Source organism: Sinocyclocheilus rhinocerous, unplaced genomic scaffold, assembly GCF_001515625.1.
Source record: "Sinocyclocheilus rhinocerous isolate Xijiao unplaced genomic scaffold, SAMN03320098_v1.1 scaffold757, whole genome shotgun sequence".
NCBI lineage: Eukaryota > Metazoa > Chordata > Actinopteri > Cypriniformes > Cyprinidae > Sinocyclocheilus > Sinocyclocheilus rhinocerous.
The window spans coordinates 1,913,221-1,932,850 of NW_015662957.1; the positions used below are offsets into that span (position 1 = coordinate 1,913,221).

At 38.2% G+C, this 19,630-nt stretch overlaps 1 protein-coding gene across 3 annotated transcripts in view; it reads left to right on the plus strand.

Annotated features, from left to right (window-relative positions):
• Positions 1-19,630, plus strand: part of mdfi (MyoD family inhibitor) — a 39,623-nt gene that overhangs the window by 11,534 nt on the left and 8,459 nt on the right. Inside the window, exons 2-4 of one of the 3 annotated variants that reach the window (XM_016538870.1) lie at positions 1,279-1,450; positions 2,098-2,238; positions 14,563-14,703. In XM_016538870.1, the coding sequence (XP_016394356.1) occupies positions 2,136-2,238; positions 14,563-14,703 (244 nt within the window). In that variant the 5' untranslated portion in view covers positions 1,279-1,450; positions 2,098-2,135. Of the gene's footprint in view, positions 1-972; positions 1,451-2,097; positions 2,239-14,562; positions 14,704-19,630 lie in introns of those variants that run through there. The other 2 variants (XM_016538869.1, XM_016538871.1) reach the window with 2 other exon arrangements.

Genomic DNA, 19,630 nt, shown 5'->3' on the forward strand with positions numbered 1-19,630 from the left:
TCATTGTCCTGTTGGAAGGTGAACCTTCTGCCCAGTCAGAGGTTCTGAATGCTCTGGACTGGGTTTTCATTAAGGCTATCTCAATATTTTGGTGCATTGAGTTTTTCTTCTACTCTGACGAGTCTCTCGGTACCTGCCACTGAAAACCAGCCCCATAGCATGAGGCTGCTACCAGCACACTTTACTTTTGAGATGGTACTGTGCAGGTGATGAGCAGTGCCTGGTTTCCGTCAAACATTATGCTTGGAATTGAGGTTCATCAGACCAGCATCTTGTTTCTCAGTATCTAAAGGTCCTTTAGGTGTTTTTTTTGTGTGTGTTTGTGTCTTCACTGAGGAGAAGATTGAGTCTGGCCACACCGACATAAAGCCCAGGTTGATGGAGTGTTGCAGTGATGTTTGTCCTTCTGTAGGTTTCTCCCATCTGCATATATGATCATGGAGCTCAACTAGAGTGACCATCAGCTTCTTGGTCACCAGCCTAGACATGGCCCTTCTCCATCAGTTGCTCAGTTTGGCCAGGAGGCCAGCTCTAGGAAGAGTTCTAGTTGTTTCAATATGCATTTTCAGCTGTTAGACCTTTTATTAAGACGTGTGCCTTTCCAAATCATAGCCATTTAATTGAATTTGCCACAGGTTAACGTCACTTGAAGTGTAGTAATATCTACAAGTAATATGAAAAGTAATATGAATGCTATATATATATAATCACATAATACCTCATTTTAATATAATATTATGATACATAATACAGAATTATAATAATATAAGATTGTACATTTATATACTTTACTGTGTATATTATATTATATTATATTATATTATATTATTCTTTTCTGTTTTGTATTGACGTGTTTTTGTTTATAATGTGGTCCTGGAGAGTGTAATCAGTGTAATTGTGGAGTACAGGCATCTCTTGCCTGCAGGGAGTCAGAGTAGTCAGTCCTCAATGTCATTTCCTGTCGAACAGTCTCGAGCTGAGTGCGCGACTGCTGCTGCTGCTGCTTGAGTTCTGAGCGACAGTGCATGAGCTCTTAACACTGGCGAGCGACCTCAAGAGTTTTCATCATTACTGGAAATTAGGATTTGAGAGGAAAAAACTTTTCATTTCTTGGCTTTCTTTAGTGTTGTGAGAAAAACGGGCTCTTTTTTTCTACTTTACGATGTTTTCTGTCAAATTTTTTGGGGGGCTCTGAGAGAGTTTGAAGACGTAGATAAATCTTTTCATGTATTCAGCGCTGGAGTTAACTGACGAGATAAACTAACAAATGAGGAACAGCGAGTGTCAACATCCATGTAAATAGTAAACCAACTCAAATACTTGAAGAGAGAAATACATGAAGAGAAAGAAAAGACCTTTCCCCGCTGAACGGGACACTTGAAAGTTTGTTTTCTGCGAGCACTAGAAGATGCATCACTGAAACAACACTGGTACCGAGTGACCGTTGCAGGTAAGACGTTTGGACAGTTTTGTTTTACATTTCACTTTTGTCTATAAAGTGAACTGTGGACACGTTCAACAGGTTTGAGTGAGTTTTAGCTGGAGCGTGCAGAGACTCGCCAGAGACAAACCACAACATGAAAACCAACAGAGTCATAGTGTTCTGTGTGCTGCACGTGATTCATGCAAAATTCTAATATTATACTTCTTAGTGAAGCGTTTAGTAGTTATGAAGTAACTTTATCATGTCTTGAAGTGAATGTTATAAGAAGCTAAATAAGTATTCATGTAGCACATGACGTTTTAATTAAAGAAACTCTTGAAATTGCATGTTCACCACAGGAATGCCATGGTCTGAGCATCAAAATTATGTTTATTTCTTTATTTAGTTAATGACTTGAACGTTTGCACAAGTCTATTGTATCATAGCACACCATACAGTATATTGATAGTTTCTGGCCATGTTCTGCTTCATTGTGCCATTTTAGTTTCTTCTTCTTGTGCCAAGCATTATTTCCCAAGCCGCTGGTTGTTTTTTAAGTGCTTTGGCCCACTGACATGAGCCAAACAATAGGAGGGAAAAGCGATAGTGGGAACAAGGACAGTTGTGTGTTCGCAAGTTTTAGCCTCGTTTTCATCTGTATGTTTCTTTTGCAGGGTAATTTCTAGTCACTTGGCACCTGGCTCAAGAACAGATGTCCAAGGAGGACCACAGCCACAGTGTCAGCCCGCCCGAACCTCCAGATGGAGCCCAACCGGACAGCCGGCCCATGGAAACTCTCACCGCGTCATGTCCAGGTACAACAAACACAGCTAGCAGATCTCTGGATGTAACTTTAATATGTTTTTAATAAGTGGATCAGAAACACTTGATCACGAGCAAAGGCTAGTCAGCTTCATGTGTAGGCATCATAGGCACACTTCAGAAATGAAGGCTATACTAAAAGGTAGGCAACTTAATTATAATGGCTGCTAAGATACCTTTTTAAACCAACTTACAAGGCAGCATCTCATGTATCCTACGTGGAGAATACAATCCCAGAATGCATTGCTTTGAGTTCATTGAAAAAATGGCTCAGCGACAGAAATGTTGTTTATAAATATTATTCATTCAGTACAATGATTAAAAACTCTATTTAAACTTTGATATAATAAATGCAATATATCTGCATAAATAATGTGAGGCATAGTGTGTAACTGCCAGGCATTCAAAATTAGGAGGCAGATGTCTGCTTCTCATCTGATCCTTTACTGTGGTCGGGTCCATGCAGTGCGATGGCGATGCTGTAATGAGATGCAAATATACTAAGATGATTATGATTTTCTAAAACACCTTTTTAACTTTTTTTTTTAGAATAGACACGTACAATAATAGCTGTTCCAAAACCTAGTGAGCAACCACTGTAGGAAGCAACTTGATGCTGCTTTTCAAACATTTTCAAACTCTTAAAGGGGTAGTTCACCCAAAAATTAAAATTCTGTCATCATTCATGTCACCGAGATATTTTGAAGAATATTGTGAAAAATTTAATTATTAAAATATTAATAATTACTAATATTAATTATATATTAACATGTAAATATCATTTTGAATATAATTTATTCCTCTGACTGCAAAGCTGAAATTTCATCAGCCATTACTCCAGTCTTCAGTGTCACACAATTCTTCAAAAAATAATTCTAATACATGTATTACAAATAATTTCTTATTATTATCTGTATTGAATGCTGCTTAACATGTTTTTTTTTTTTCAACTGTGAGAAACTTTTTCAGGATTTTTTTTATTAATAAAAGGAGTTCTAAAGAACATCATTTATTTGAAATAGTAACTTTACGGTAACACTTTAGTATAGGGACCAATTCTCATTATTAAGTAATTGCTTATTAGCATTCCTATTATTAACATATTGGTTGTTTATTAGAACTGTACTTATAAAGCACATATTCTGCATAACCATATTCTACATCCCTAATCCTACCCAATGCCTAAACTTAACAACTACCTCACTAACTATTAATAAGCAGCAAATTAGGAGTTTATCGAGGCAAAAGTCGTAGCTAATGGTTTGTTAATAGCAAGAATTGGACCTTAAAATAAAGTGTGACCAACTTTATTATCACTTGATTAATTTAATGAATTCTTGCTGAAGAAAAGTATTAATTTCTGTAAAGTAGTCATTTCTTTCTTCTTTTTGGTTTAGTAGTGTATGCTATAAATATATATATATATATATATATATACATATATATATGTGTGTGTGTGTGTTATAAATATTATTCACTAAATGCTTATAATCTTAATAATCTTTTCACTTGCATTATATTATATATATTTCTACATTATATATTTGAAATTCCCTTCCATTTCGGGTGCAGCCTACTGTATGTAGGCAGCAAGGCTGGTCACTTGATTTAGAACAGAGCTAATAGGAGTAGACACTATTGTTTTTGTGCTCGGCTAGTGGAAGTCTGCAAACAGGGTTCACAGTGCTAGTGAGGCGTTTAGTGGTTTGAAGAATATGTGCTTTGCTTAGCTTTGGAATCATGCTTTGCAGTGGATGGGGTTCAGTGTGCTTTGGTTTGTCAGTAAGGCACTCAGGGTCTCTGAATTCCAGAAGAGGAATGAGGCACTTGGAAATGCTTTTCAGATCCACCATACTGTCCTAGTAGCAAGGGGTCAAAGTTCCAGATTAGTCATGGTGTTCTATACAAAGGGCACTGCAGAATATGCATGGCCTGTGTGTGTACAACCAAACAGTCTTTGGTCTGGGAGCCTGTGAACATGTGTATTCATACACGCACGTGTGCGAACAACAAGTGGCTTTGAGCGCACCACCTCTGCAAACTGCCAAAGTCCTCTCCACAGGAATCAGATCTGCAGGCGGAGGCCTCGTAATTACTGTGGAAGAGGGCAAGTCTTGGCCCAATCCTCCATTTGCATAACAGTGCTTCAAAAACAAGTGAGCGTGTTGATTCCTGTGTGATTGCCAGAGCCAATGCACCATGGTAAGCCAGCCACAATCAAAATTAGGCCACCAGGCATATATGCGATCTGCCCAATAACTGCTAATTAGATTTAGCTCTGAATTGTTCCTAAATATTTGAGGTTTGTGCCTCAACATGAAGCACATTCATTTGGGCTCTGAGGAATTCTCATCTCGGGGCGTTTAAACATTAGCTTAAGGTGTTTGTTTTTGTCTAAAATTAAATGATCGTTTTTGCTTTTTCAATTTTTACAGTAAAGTCCAACAGGATCTGGACTCAGTCTAAAGAACTTTATGAAAACACAAGCTTGCATGAGGCCGCCTGATTACGGATATGGCGACCTTCCAAGGCTGAACACTGCCTTCATTGACTTGCCTTCTTTAGCTTTAGTGCCATAGTTCAGTGTACAGGCCTGACTCACTGTGGGAGATGAAACATCCACACTAACTCACTGCTCTCCAGAGTGCATGACTAAAGCTGTTTTCGCTAGAGACACTGAAGGATTTGCTATTTCGAAAATGTTTTTTTTTTTTCATTAATTAACAAGAATTAAGGCTAAAGGCCTTTTCGTGTAATTTAAAACTTGACAAACTGCCAGCATCTCTGATTCTGCTTGAATTCAGTTATGATTTGACGGCGATGACAGAGTTCTGTTTGTTTTTAAACTTTATGAATGTGTCCACAGACCCTGTAAGAGTTTTTACATGATGTGCAAATATAAGAGAACTTCATAGATATACAGTACTGTAGACGCTGGAGACAGCAAGAGGACAACAAATTCCTTTGATATCTGTGCATCTTGTTTTCATCAGATCATTTTGCATTATCTTTCACAAAGCTGTGGTCAATGGTGCGGAAAGCAGTTACTGTATATGATGGGGGGCGGAATGTTTCTTTTTACATAAAGAAATGTTAAAGAAACCACAATTTAGTGGCAGACAACAATTTTAATAATCAACTTTCTAAGAACGGTGCAATTCATTTGATCAAAGAACTATTATATAAACCAATTCTTTCTAAATTAAATTAATACACATTCTGTACAGATTGAAGGACGGTTTTATTAGCATTTCTTAAGTAGGTTCTCTTTCATTTCTTAAGAAAATTCTCTCTTGGCATGATCACATATACTTGTCACTTGTGAGTGAGCCACAGTTTATGTGTGTGTGAACCAAGAGAAATACTTTATTAAAATACAATTTTGAGAATGAAAACATAAAATATAAGAACTATTTAACTAAAGCCCACTGACAATTTTCATTTAGATTCCTTAACTGTAAAATCTATTATTAAACCTTTTTGTGTTGTTGTGTTTTGAATGCTTAAAAATTGTTAAAGAAACCACAATTTAGTGGTAGACAACAATTTTAATAATCAACTTTCTAAGAACGGTGCAATTCATTTGATCAAAGAACTATTATATAAATCAATTCTTTCTAAATTAAATTAATACACATTCTGTACAGATTGAAGGACGGTTTTATTAGCATTTCTTAAGTAGGTTCTCTTTCATTTCTTAAGAAAATTCTCTCTTGGCATGATCACATATACTTGTCACTTGTGAGTGAGCCACAGTTTATGTGTGTGTGAACCAAGAGAAATACTTTATTAAAATACAATTTTGAGAATGAAAACATAAAATATAAGAACTATTTAACTAAAGCCCACTGACAATTTTCATTTAGATTCCTTAACTGTAAAATCTATTATTAAACCTTTTTGTGTTGTTGTGTTTTGAATGCTTAAAAATTTAGGTCTTGTCTGTGGTTGTCTAGTAAAAAATTTGTGTCAACGTTCTTCTCTTAAAAAATATTTTTGGTGCTTCTTGTGTTACAATTGGAAGTTCGTCTCATCAGGGGGTATTTTTGGTGTATCTTCATAAAGAAAAAAAGTTTTGAATTTCCATTTTGAGGTGCTAATTCTAACGCAGTCCAGTAAAACACTCTAGTGTAAATTATATTGGCAAGTGACAGTAGTCACCGATGGGCCACTGATGTATATTCTGACACACTTGAGCACTCTTGTTCAAATGGCTTGACATTCACACTACATAATTATTTGCAAATGCTCAGCTGGCTTTTCAAGATGTATATTTTGGCTCCTCCTGACATGTCTGGGGCAGATATCACTCGCCGGTCTCCTTTGTATGGGAAAGATTGAGGAGATTTCATCATGTTGGATCGTTGTGAGGTCTGTCTTTGATGCCTAGCCTGATGGCTTTAAGTTGCTATCGAGATTCTCAGGTGGGGGGGGGGATTCCTGCAGCTTTCACTTCAGCCATAAATCTTACTGTTAAAATGGCAAATTAGCAAGCGTTTTTTGAGAACATTTGGATTTTTTGACTGAGAGGGTTCAAATGAGAGAGCAAGTGAGAAAGAGAGAGCGAGCACAGATCAATGCTGACCTATGAGGCAGCTGTTGGCCACTCACAACTGTGTGTTTGAAACTTCCTGTTGCTGCTTTGGAGCTAGCAGAGGTGCGTGACTGTGCAAAAGTGAATGTTTTTATGTTAAAGAGAACCAGGAGACGTGGCATGTCACGCATGGAGATGCCAAGCCTTGAAACGGAGATACAGACCCCCCACTTTCTTCGCACTGTTCTATCTCCTCACAGAAACTTCCAAGCACAAGATATAGTGCTGTTAAATCCTCCCTAAAGCCTGTTAAATACCAGACATTTTCTTTTTTAATGAGCTTACAGTGTTTTTCCCCCTCCTCTATTGTACTGGCTAAATAATCTGTGAATTTGGATAAATTCCAAAACAGTTCTTTGAAGCTCCAGCCATCTCCCCCAAGCGTGTGTTTTTACTCTTGGCCAGTTTACAAGCCCAGATTAGACTCTATTGTTTCAGAGCCAAGCTTAGTGAAGATGTTACCATAGTTATCAGCATGTCTCTTCAGAGGATCAACCACAGACGTTTGCTTAATTATTTTCTTTTTGCTCCCCTAATTACATCCCTGAGGGGTCATCGCAAAAAAAAAAAATTGTGTCAAAGTCATGATGGGCTCACAAATGTGTAACAGGGGAGGATGAATGTGGGCTTTAAATGAGGCGCTCTGCTTTAATCCATCTGAGATGCTACAATAAGTGCCACCACCTGTTTACTGTTGCACTAAATGCTATTGCAGTGCGTTGAGTAAGATACAGATAAATGTGAATAAATATGCAACAGTCAGTGAGTTTATGTTTCTTGGAGTAGTGACTGAGGTTAATTGACTCAAGGGCCTGGCAAAAATCAACCACATGGCTGAAATATAACTTGCATGGTACACAGTTCCAGATTGTTGAACAGCAAAATAAAATAATGCAGAGAGAGAGAGATTGGCTCACATCTGGTGCAGTAGGTTCTGATCTAGTTATTCCAGGGCTCTAGGCTAACACATGAGACAGTTGGCACTGTTGAAAAGTATTACAAATGGTAGCACCATCACCTGATTATTGTAAGGAGCACAAAAAAGAGACAAAAAACAATAATAGTAGTTATATTATTAATAATATTTTATATTTTTTAATAGTGATTTTTCTAACAACTAATATTATATATAATACAAGTATGATAAAATTTAAATTAGCCTACTACTGCAATATTTTGAATTTGCATCAGTGCAACAGTGCACAATTTAGTCACTTCCCAGAAAAGTGGTTGCAAAAACGTTAGTTTAGTTTAGAGCCCTGCATCTACACATTTCTGACCACTCACACACACATACTTCATACTGACTCAGATTTTAACTACAATTTAACTTATTAACTTTAACTTACAAATGTGAAAGCTCATGAAAGCACAGCTTCCACTTTATATAATCTATAGCAGCTCCCATCTTGTACTGTTACATGTCACATTTTGCACATTAAACGATTTAAGAGAGACAAATCTCAATTATTATGCAGACATGATACAACGCATTTGGAATCTGCCCTTGATGACCTGTTTTCACCCTCTATATTTGCATTTTAACATAAAATTAGGTGTTTATCACCTTCTTTTCTCAAAGTGATCTTTCAAGTACACCAATTGTGAATTTGAGGAACGTAGCCTGCAGCATAGTTTGATTCTGCAGCCTTCCAATTCCCAATGTATCCCTCTGTTCTCTGTGCCCCATGGCCAGCACATTGTTCCAGATGCCTGCAGAGCTACAGCGGACCTTGTCTGCCAAACCTGAAGCCGATGATAATATTAGCCCACAGCTGCATAAAATCGACCTAATTTTTATGCCTTTCATTTCATCTGTACTTTTTCTTTTACCTCTCCCCCTTGTTTTTCCCATCCTCGCACTGTGCTAGCACGATATCACCCTCGGTGGATTTTAAAGAGTGATGGTTTTAATTAGTCAGGATAATGACAAGTAATTAACTCCCAACACAAGTGGCTGGTGCACTGCTCCTTTAGAAATAATCTGTGAATTTGGATAAATTCCAAAACAGTTCTTTGAAGCTCCAGCCATCTCCCCCAAGCGTGTGTTTTTACTCTTGGCCAGTTTACAAGCCCAGATTAGACTCTATTGTTTCAGAGCCAAGCTTAGTGAAGATGTTACCATAGTTATCAGCATGTCTCTTCAGAGGATCAACCACAGACGTTTGCTTAATTATTTTCTTTTTGCTCCCCTAATTACATCCCTGAGGGGTCATCGCAAAAAAAAAAAATTGTGTCAAAGTCATGATGGGCTCACAAATGTGTAACAGGGGAGGATGAATGTGGGCTTTAAATGAGGCGCTCTGCTGTAATCCATCTGAGATGCTCCAATAAGTGCCACCACCTGTTTACTGTTGCACTAAATGCTATTGCAGTGCGTTGAGTAAGATACAGATAAATGTGAATAAATATGCAACAGTCAGTGAGTTTATGTTTCTTGGAGTAGTGACTGAGGTTAATTGACTCAAGGGCCTGGCAAAAATCAACCACATGGCTGAAATATAACTTGCATGGTACACAGTTCCAGATTGTTGAACAGCAAAATAAAATAATGCAGAGAGAGAGAGATTGGCTCACATCTGGTGCAGTAGGTTCTGATCTAGTTATTCCAGGGCTCTAGGCTAACACATGAGACAGTTGGCACTGTTGAAAAGTATTACAAATGGTAGCACCATCACCTGATTATTGTAAGGAGCACAAAAAAGAGACAAAAAACAATAATAGTAGTTATATTATTAATAATATTTTATATTTTTTAATAGTGATTTTTCTAACAACTAATATTATATATAATACAAGTATGATAAAATTTAAATTAGCCTACTACTGCAATATTTTGAATTTGCATCAGTGCAACAGTGCACAATTTAGTCACTTCCCAGAAAAGTGGTTGCAAAAACGTTAGTTTAGTTTAGAGCCCTGCATCTACACATTTCTGACCACTCACACACACATACTTCATACTGACTCAGATTTTAACTACAATTTAACTTATTAACTTTAACTTACAAATGTGAAAGCTCATGAAAGCACAGCTTCCACTTTATATAATCTATAGCAGCTCCCATCTTGTACTGTTACATGTCACATTTTGCACATTAAACGATTTAAGAGAGACAAATCTCAATTATTATGCAGACATGATACAACGCATTTGGAATCTGCCCTTGATGACCTGTTTTCACCCTCTATATTTGCATTTTAACATAAAATTAGGTGTTTATCACCTTCTTTTCTCAAAGTGATCTTTCAAGTACACCAATTGTGAATTTGAGGAACGTAGCCTGCAGCATAGTTTGATTCTGCAGCCTTCCAATTCCCAATGTATCCCTCTGTTCTCTGTGCCCCATGGCCAGCACATTGTTCCAGATGCCTGCAGAGCTACAGCGGACCTTGTCTGCCAAACCTGAAGCCGATGATAATATTAGCCCACAGCTGCATAAAATCGACCTAATTTTTATGCCTTTCATTTCATCTGTACTTTTTCTTTTACCTCTCCCCCTTGTTTTTCCCATCCTCGCACTGTGCTAGCACGATATCACCCTCGGTGGATTTTAAAGAGTGATGGTTTTAATTAGTCAGGATAATGACAAGTAATTAACTCCCAACACAAGTGGCTGGTGCACTGCTCCTTTAGGCCCGCCTCTGAGATCGCCTGATATTTAACAGTTTTTTTGTCATGTTACTCAATACATTTTTCTCTAGGCACACGCTGAATAGTGAAGATGCAAGTTTTACACTTCAACTCTGCAAATTATCTCTAGATTGAAAGGGATAATATTTTCGCTGCTGCACAAGAGAAATAGTGTAATCTCTTGTATTCCATTAAAAGCTGAATTTACAGTCACCACTGTTAGGGGAGGTCTCATCGAGTCAAAGGAGAAGTTCTGGATATCAGAGTTGGAGAAAGTTCTAATTCAAGCATGTCTCTCGCCTAGTCTTCAGTTCAGCTATTCCACTGAGACGCATGGGGGTGTGAAATTTCTCTAAGTCTCTTGTCAGTCTCTCTCTGTTTCTCTTTTGTCTGTTTCTTCTGAAAGAGCATTAGTAAGGGTTGGTGAGGACAGAGCAACTCTGCCACAAAATAAAGAAAGGCTGGGGCTTGAGGGTTGAGCGTATTTCAAAGTGTCGCTGTAAAGCCACATGGCTGCTCAGTCTCTAATACCAGGCCTCATACCTGACTGCTCAAAGATTATAGAAAGTCTCAGTGTGCTCTGCCAGACCTCAGGAGTAAATAAGGCAAAACCACAGAAAGGAGAGAAAGAGATTGAGAAAAAGAGAGACACAGAGGCACATGGAGTGCTTCAGGCAGGGAGACTGACTCAGAATCAGACGTGCATGAGTGTCTTGGCCTGGTAACCGACGGATGGTATACACACCCGCAGAACATTCGTCATTCTGCACACTCTTTAAAGGTGAAGTGTGTCATTTTTTGGATGATATACTTTTGTCCTAGTTTAATATGCAGAAGAGATTATTTATAGGTCGATGTCCCTGAAAAGTGTAAACTCAGTGGTTGTTTGAGCATCCAAACTCATTTGCTCAACCAGTTTGTGGTGTGAATATCTATTTGAAATGGATATTATTTTTGCGGTTCCGTTAAATGATGCTAGTGGTGCAGAAATGACACACTCCACCTTTAAAAGTACAGTTCATGCTGAAAGGGGAAAAAAAATTATTACTCAAACAAATTTTAATGGCTTTCTTCCGTCTGTGAACATGGTAGATATTTTATAAAATAAATAAATCCCAAATGATTTCTTTCATTCTGTAGAAAAAAGAAGTTGAAACAATACTCAAATCACTCGCTTTTTTTTCCACAGAAAAAAAAAGACTGAAGATTAATGTCATTATCATTTTTGGGTGAACTATCTCTTTAAGAAAGAACGTGTGCCAGTGTACTACAGAATATCGCTGTAAACAGTCACTGGGATTGTGTACCAATAGGATGCTGATGTACATTTTTCCAAGTAGTCTTTACCACAAGACACCTCATTCCTGTTGTCGTGGGAAAAGTACTATTAAAAATTGAGGTGCCCCCCCCCCTCCACAACACCGAACATTACATGTAGCGCAATGCCTTTCATGCCATAAAGTCTTTATGACCATTACCCACATACTATATTTTTATTCCTATGTTCTTATGTTGTTTGCTGGAAAATGTATGAGCCCTGTTTACAAGTCGTGTAAAGTTTCCACACATTTTCTGCCTCTAGGGTCCACACGCGTTGCATGTAGAAGTAATGGCCTATATACATACCTTAGTCCATCACATTTTGCAAATTTTTATTTATTTATTTTTTTTATATGTACTTGGCCAGCTCTAAAGCAACTAGCGTGTCTAAAGCACTGGATCGTTAACCCAGACGTCTGATTCCGAAAGGCTTTTGCAAACGTGGCGTAATTGCTGAGATCATTAAGTGCAGGTTCTTGAAATTCCTCGCCACATAATACGGAAGGCTGAGCTGAAACTATGATGCCTGCGCAGTAAATCTCCCCTGCCTGCTGTACGGCTTGATTATGATGAGGAATTAAAGCTCTGCCTTTGATAACTGCTGGGTTCTAGTTGCTAATGCTCAGTGATCCACAGCAATGGGAGAACGGAAGGAGCTGACGCACGCTTCAGTGCCACAGCGGTATAAAAGCAGACTTCTGTTCAGCAGCGTTACTGAGGCAGGCTTCAGTAACTTTTGGTCTGTGTTTTAAAGCTAAAATGGTTCATAAACGTGATCCCTGTCTGTCCACAGCCCCAGCGCTGCTCTCACACTCACCCACATCAGCTTATAAACTCTCTGAACTCTGCAGGTTTCACTCTCTCACTTTTCTCTTTCTTTGTCTCTGTATTGCTTTCCTCTAATAATTGAATGTGTATTATAACACAGCTTTCTTGAATACTTTGATTCTGATTGGTCAATCACAGAATTCCATTGTCAAATATTTTGTGCTCTTACTGCTAAATTATAGACTTAGACTTTCTTATTACCCTGTATGTTATATATTTAATATACTAATATATGTATTTATTTTCTTGATTCACAAAATAAACTTTTTAAGCTCGCACGTTCTCTGTTGTGGTTAGAGGTTGATTTTTGCGACTTTTGCTGGTGTTATTGTGACTTTTTCTGCCCTGTCAGCAGTTGCTTCCAGATATGGACTTACCAATTCCAGCTCCTTCATTACTACACAGGCAGATGCACATACAGGATATACTGCCCAGGGGCCTGCACAGAACCACGAGATGCTTTGAGACCTCAGCAGGCAAAGTGTCAAGGGACATTTGTGCTGCTGGCATGAAGTGTTGCAAACAAGCTGTACTTTTATTTGTCATTGAGGTTGAGGAGGAGAGAATGTTGAAGTTTCTGTGAGCTATGAGCTCAGGCCCTGACAATTTGTCTGTTGTTGGAGTTTTGGTTGAGGAAATGGGAGATGGAAGCCCCTCGTGAGTCGTCTGGGTTTGCCTGCTCAGAGGTGAAAGAGTTTAGTAGAGAAAATAAATAAGAGCGTATGGTTACAGTTCTGTCAGCAGCTAGATCTGTCTGATACTGATAGGTCAAGATCCCTGTCACTCAAACTCGGCTCTCTCCCTTTTATTTATCTTTCTGGCTCTCTTTCACCAAGGTCAAGGGATTTAATTTTTTATTTAAAAACTACATGTTCAAAAATACATATATACATTTTTATAATTTTTTTAACTACAAGCAATATATATATATAATTTTTTTTAAATAGACTAGTCTGTGGTTTGCTTGAACAACTAGTAAAATAATTGGTCAGGAAGCTTTCTATAATCAGGTTGGTTTGGGGTTGATCTGCCCCTGGTTTGACATGTTTTTAGTAGTTTAAAAATTGTTTATGAACTAGTTTACACTCAAAAACAGTGCAAGATGCTATGCAATGGCAAAAGACATCCATTTGAATGCTGTATCTGCAATCCTTTACAGATCTAAAACATTCTGAGAGGGTTTTACCATGCAAAACTCCTAATAGCCCTTTGTGGATGGCTAATCAATTGTTGTCAATCTTGACCCTGCTAAGGTAATATATTTAAAAAGTAATCCTCTTGTCGACAAAATTGACGAGTTTAAGAAAAAGGAATAGAAATCCCTAAACACAATCACACAAAAAAGGTAGAAACTGGAGTCTGCCAAAATCCAGTAAAGCAAAACGAGGCAGAGAGTCACTAAAGGAAATAAACAGAGAGCAGTGGACTGATGTTCCACAGGAGATGCTGTGTGTTTATCAGACAGCGAGTAAAGCCCAGCTGGCTTCCATTTGGGTAGGTATGGGCCAGAGGCCAGGATGGAGCAGAGCTCAGTTGCACTCAGCTCAGCTAAACACAGCGCTTCTCCTCGCTAAGACCCAGTCCTGACCCTCTTTGATGTCATGCTGCTTTAGCCTCCTCAGACAGCCCTGTATAATTACCAGGCCACATAATAAGACCACTTGGCTCTAGCTCTAACTTACAAAACACGCACACACAAACACATGCTGCTGACCGCATGAATGTGCTTTCTCAGATACGTGAGCACAGCGTGCATGCAAAGTGATGATCTAGCAAAATAGCTGGTGCAAATATAAACACATTTCTAAACTGAGCATCCACATTGTACTGTTGTTGCATCAAGACAATTTAGAAATCGATATGTAAGCAAAGCTCTGTGTAATCTCTGTGTAACTTTTCTTTTCTTTCTCTCTCCTCTGTGTTTGTGTTTTTTGGCCTCAGAAGGGAATAAAACCGGTGAGCAGACAGCACAGAATTCAAACACCCCACCCATGGAAAAGACAGGAGACGTGGAGAATGGCAACAACAACAACAGCTTGTCCCAACCGGACCTCACTAGCACTTCTGGCAAAAGCATAACATGTAAGCATGAAACAATTGGACTATGTTACCGAGCAGCCCTTTACAGTTTGTTTGTACTTGGTCTGTCTGTTCCATTTTTATAGAAGCAGATGAAATGATGAGGAAATTATGACTGATGATACTGACCAGAGGGACAGAGATGTTAAGGTCACTGTTATAAAAGAATCTGGGTCTTGATTAGGATTTGATCCTAAATTCTTTGCATTTCATCCTATGTCGAGAGAGGAACAAATGGGTATTTATAAAGACAAAAAACTGATGTGAAAATTTTCTTATGCGTATACCAACTAAAGAGCATGCATACAAACTTTTTGGGTTCCAACATTGTTTATTAAAATGTATTCAAATGTAAAGACAAATAGACACAATATATGAATATCACAATATGCATTAACATTATTACATGCACAAATAAACAACTGCTCTGTAATAATAATCACAATTACCTTTTTATCTCACAATTCAGACTTTTTCTGGAAATTCTGACCAAAAAGAAAGAAAGAGAGAAAGAAACGCCCAAATTGTGAGATATAAACTTAATAAGGAATAAATTGTCTGAATTGCGAGAAAAAAGGTAATCTTTGTTTGTTCCATGGCAGAAAAAAACCCCTCTGAGATGTAAATTCAGAATTCAGGGGAAAAAAGTCAATTCTGAAAAAATCATAAAAAAAGGTTTAAATTAAAAGTTTATACAAGCTTATATCTCCTAATTCTGACTATTTTTCTCAGAATTGCGAACTTATTTTTTTCGTAATTACGTCACAATTTCATTTAGCTTAAAGTCCGCATGAAATCAAAAATTACAATATTTATTTTGTTAGCGCACATTGCTAGTCTTAAAGTCAACAATTAATCCATGCAAGTTAATCCTCTGAAAAAATTTTTTGCCTCTACTCAATATTCTGTTTCAGTTGGAAATATGTAACCATACTGAAATAAAGTTGGCAGCAACTTCCAGTTCACATGGACTTATAATTTAAAATGAACTGCGATTTATTAAGTAAGGGTGCATTTAGGAAAATCTTTTGTCTGTTTGTTTTATGTTTTATGAGTTTGTTCCTAAATTTGGGTTTGTCAGTGAAATCTTTTTGTACTGCTGTATTTATAGGACATTAGAGAGACAGGAAATGATGTGGGGAATGGGATCAGGGTTTTAAGTCGCCCATTTATGAGGGCCTCATCTCAATAGCTCAGAGCAAGTGCGCTAACTACAGGGCCACGTCTCTGACTGATCTTGAGTAACGAATGTTCTGGAGATGAAGCAGTGACGTGTACCGGTGCTAAGGAGTCTGTGGTGTGTCTGTGACTGTGTAGCTATAGACTGGGTGTGTACTAGTCAGTAGGCTGTGACTAAGTCCTCTGACTAAGGGGTAGGTTGTTGATATGTCCTGTTACTGAGTCACACAACACCAGTCCCCTCGGGGACAGCTTACCCACCCATAACCTGGAATAACTACATACACATAATGAGCACATTGACTAATCACACACTCAGCTGTGTTTGTTTTTATCTACAGCTCTGTGTATTAAACACATTTATAAAATGGTAGAGCAAAAATATTGCTGAACCCAGACATAGATTCACTTTGGCAAGACAATGACAGAGGCTCTCATGTCAGCTGAAGTTGGTTAAGAGGTGCGTCAAATGGCCCACACTTGCTTTATTTAACAACCGAGATTTGATATTTTTGGAGGTAACCGCTATTGTTGTGATGTTGCCTTGGTTACAGTGCCAGGTGAGTTATAGCACTGTGCTTTTGGCAGTCAGCACCAGCTTTCTTACTGCTCTCCAAAGCATATATAGGTAATAGTGTTTCATAGTCTTTCAGCTTACTTTTCACATGAAACATGGGCTTTTGGGTTTGTATGATGTCAATTTATTTGAAGTATAATAGGGCTGAGTGGTATATATGAGCAATATCACACAATTAGCAGTGCGCTATGGCTGTATATTGGCACGGCTGTGATTCGGCCGTAGGTCGAATTTTTTTTTTAAATAGACGTTATCTTTATTAACACAAAATGTAATTTATTAAAAATTAAAGTGGATTTGGGCATCCTCTGTTACACTCGCTGTGAGAAATGCTGCAAGCAGAGTGACACAGATGGTGAAACTGTTGGAGTTCTGTTATCACTAGAATATCACACTCTTATCAGTCAATCAGATTAGAGGACCAGAAAGAACTGTTGTATAAACCAGTATATACCATGCAGTGGTATAAATGTGTGACTAGTCGAGATTTTGCTGTAGCCTGGAAGATGTATGTTCGAATGTGAGAATGACCAAACATGGATGGTGCTAACGTACAGCGTAGAACATGCCTCAAAACAAGTAGCCTAAATATGAGAATCTGTTCTTAAGGGATGTTGAATTTCATATTATTGCTTATGTATGGTGCGAGTGTACAATGTGAGGTATATTCTTTCATTTTAGTAAGGAGTTTCAATGAAATTAGTAAGAAGTTTTTGAAAGAAGTCTCTTATGCTCACCAAGGCTGCATTTATTTGATCAAATATTCAAAATAAGCATTGTGAAATATTGCAGTTTGTTAAATTTTAAAGTGTCGTTTATTCCTGTGATGGCAAGGCTGAATTTTCATCAGCCATTACTCCAGTCTTCAGTGTCACATGATCCTTCAGAAATAATTTTTTGGACTTTATAAGGCATGATCTGTAAATTTTGGCTATTTCCACAGATGGCTAACTGCAGGCTTCTTTAAAAGAAGTCATCAAAGCCCAGCCTTAGCCCCACTGCACTGGTACTTTACAGTTATTGCTGGGGAAAAAAAGCTGACTGTGACTTCCTGTAAGTGTTATTCCATGATGAATAAATAGATCCATGCAGGACCCCAATGAGACAGCCGTGAGCGTGTTTGCACACTGTCACAGGTTATGTGAAACTTACTGAGAATAAGTATGCTTAGGACAGGCCCTCACTGTGTGTGTGGTAGGTGAGGTCGTGCTCTGGTTGTCCAGTCTGAGCCCATGCGCTGACACATTCCAGACACCTACTGCTGCTTATTTACAGGAATAATTGTGCTGGGGCGGCTATAGCTGAGCTCTGTGGCCATTTCCTCTCTCACATTCACCTCCTCCTGGAGACCATTACAGTACATCTGAGCATATGACCAGCTAAACTTTATCTAGCAGGAAACCAAGGCACCGACTAAAAACAAAATTGGTTGTGGTGGTTGCAAGTACCGTGACTGGAATTCTTGCGGAGACTTTGAGAGCGGAAAGGCTTGTAACATGATCTCATTGTCTCTTCACAGTCTAGCAACAGTTAATTTAGAAAAATTATGTTCACAAAAGTTAAATGGTCTTGAAGGCATGTGTTTAATAGGCATGTGGAAGCCAGGTGATCATGCTAACCTGGTGGACGTTGACTGCTCATATGGCAATGATACTGAATGTTTGCCCACTTCCACAAATCTGTCACACTTTAGTGTGTCTTAATGTGTAGATTTGGTGTGACGGTATGACATTACCTGTCTAAAAGTTCCCAGTAATGAGCTGGCCAGGGTGCAGTGGAGACTCTCTACAGGCTGATTTGTGTAAATGCTTGGCCACAGCATTGGGGTGTTTAAGACCCCGCAAAGACCCAGCGTTCTGCGTCAGTATGAAGAAAACATAAAAAGGAGATTATGCATCCTGCATTTCTTGGCTCGTCCCTTGCACATTTTTTAAAATGCCCATAAAAAATGACAGTGTTACGATTGCATAACAGAACTCCTCAACCTCAATTTTTTCCCTGCAAATGTGTCTCCCTTGACGCGCGTGGTTTTATTTGCAGATGGACCCGTGAGATGTGCCTATTTGGGACTCATAAAATGTTGAACACTATTGCATCATCTGCTTTATAAGAAGTGTGCAATCCTTTATGGGTCCATATGTGCTTTGAGGCAGGCGGTTGCTTATTTATCTTTTGTTTTATTTGATTTTTGCATATATATAAAAGATGTGCTTCTCAATAGTGATGTAACAAGTTTTATTTTGTGCAGAAATCAGCAACTTTGGTTGAAAACAAAAGTGAAGTTTCAGCCAGGTCCAAATGCTCCAGTTCAAGGCAATGATGTCATGGATGTTGCATGCGTGTCTAGACTGAATGCCTTTGACAGTCTGTGAGAGTGCAGAAAAGGCTGTTAAATTCACTTTTTTACTTTGGATATGTGTCTAGTGTGAGTGAGAAGTAATAAAAGAGAGTGAGAACATGGGTTCAGGTTCAGGTCCTCTAGCAGAGTCTGTGTTGATGTCATGTAAGTGAAGATTGCTTTTACAAAACCATTTGCTGTTTGCCTTTTTTTTAAATGCTCACTCATATTACTCAATGTTTTAGGGCATAAAAAAGTTAGTACTTATAGATTTTTTTTCTGAGCTTAATATCCAATGTTTGCATTAATACACTTAATTCAAGGTCTGGTTAATATATTAACAGTCTTGGGGGAAAAAATGTAATGAGTATGAGACTAATTGGTCTTAAGAAAGTCCTTCAGTAACATTTGCATAAGGCAAGAGACAGGTCTGTCCACTGGCCTGAAATTCTCTCATTGGCCTTGGGCCACTGGGTCATCCTTATTTATGAGCCATGGGATGAATTTAAAGACATGACTTTTTTCTAAAAGCCAATTAGCCTAATCTACCTATGACATCTGGTTTTAAACTCACCCTGTGTGATGCAATTACATAATGACTGTTATCAGTACTGGCTGTCTAGACTGTTGTGTTTGTGTATCAGTACACTCACTCTTACACTCTTATCAGCAGGAGCACTTCAAGATATTTATTTTATCAATGTGTTTCCTCTGAATCGATCACATGACCGTACCGCTCTTCTGATTATCAGAACGCCAGCTAGGAAAATGATGACCGGGGAGGTCCATATACTGTATAAACGGGGAAAACGGATTCTGGGATGGCTTGATAAAAA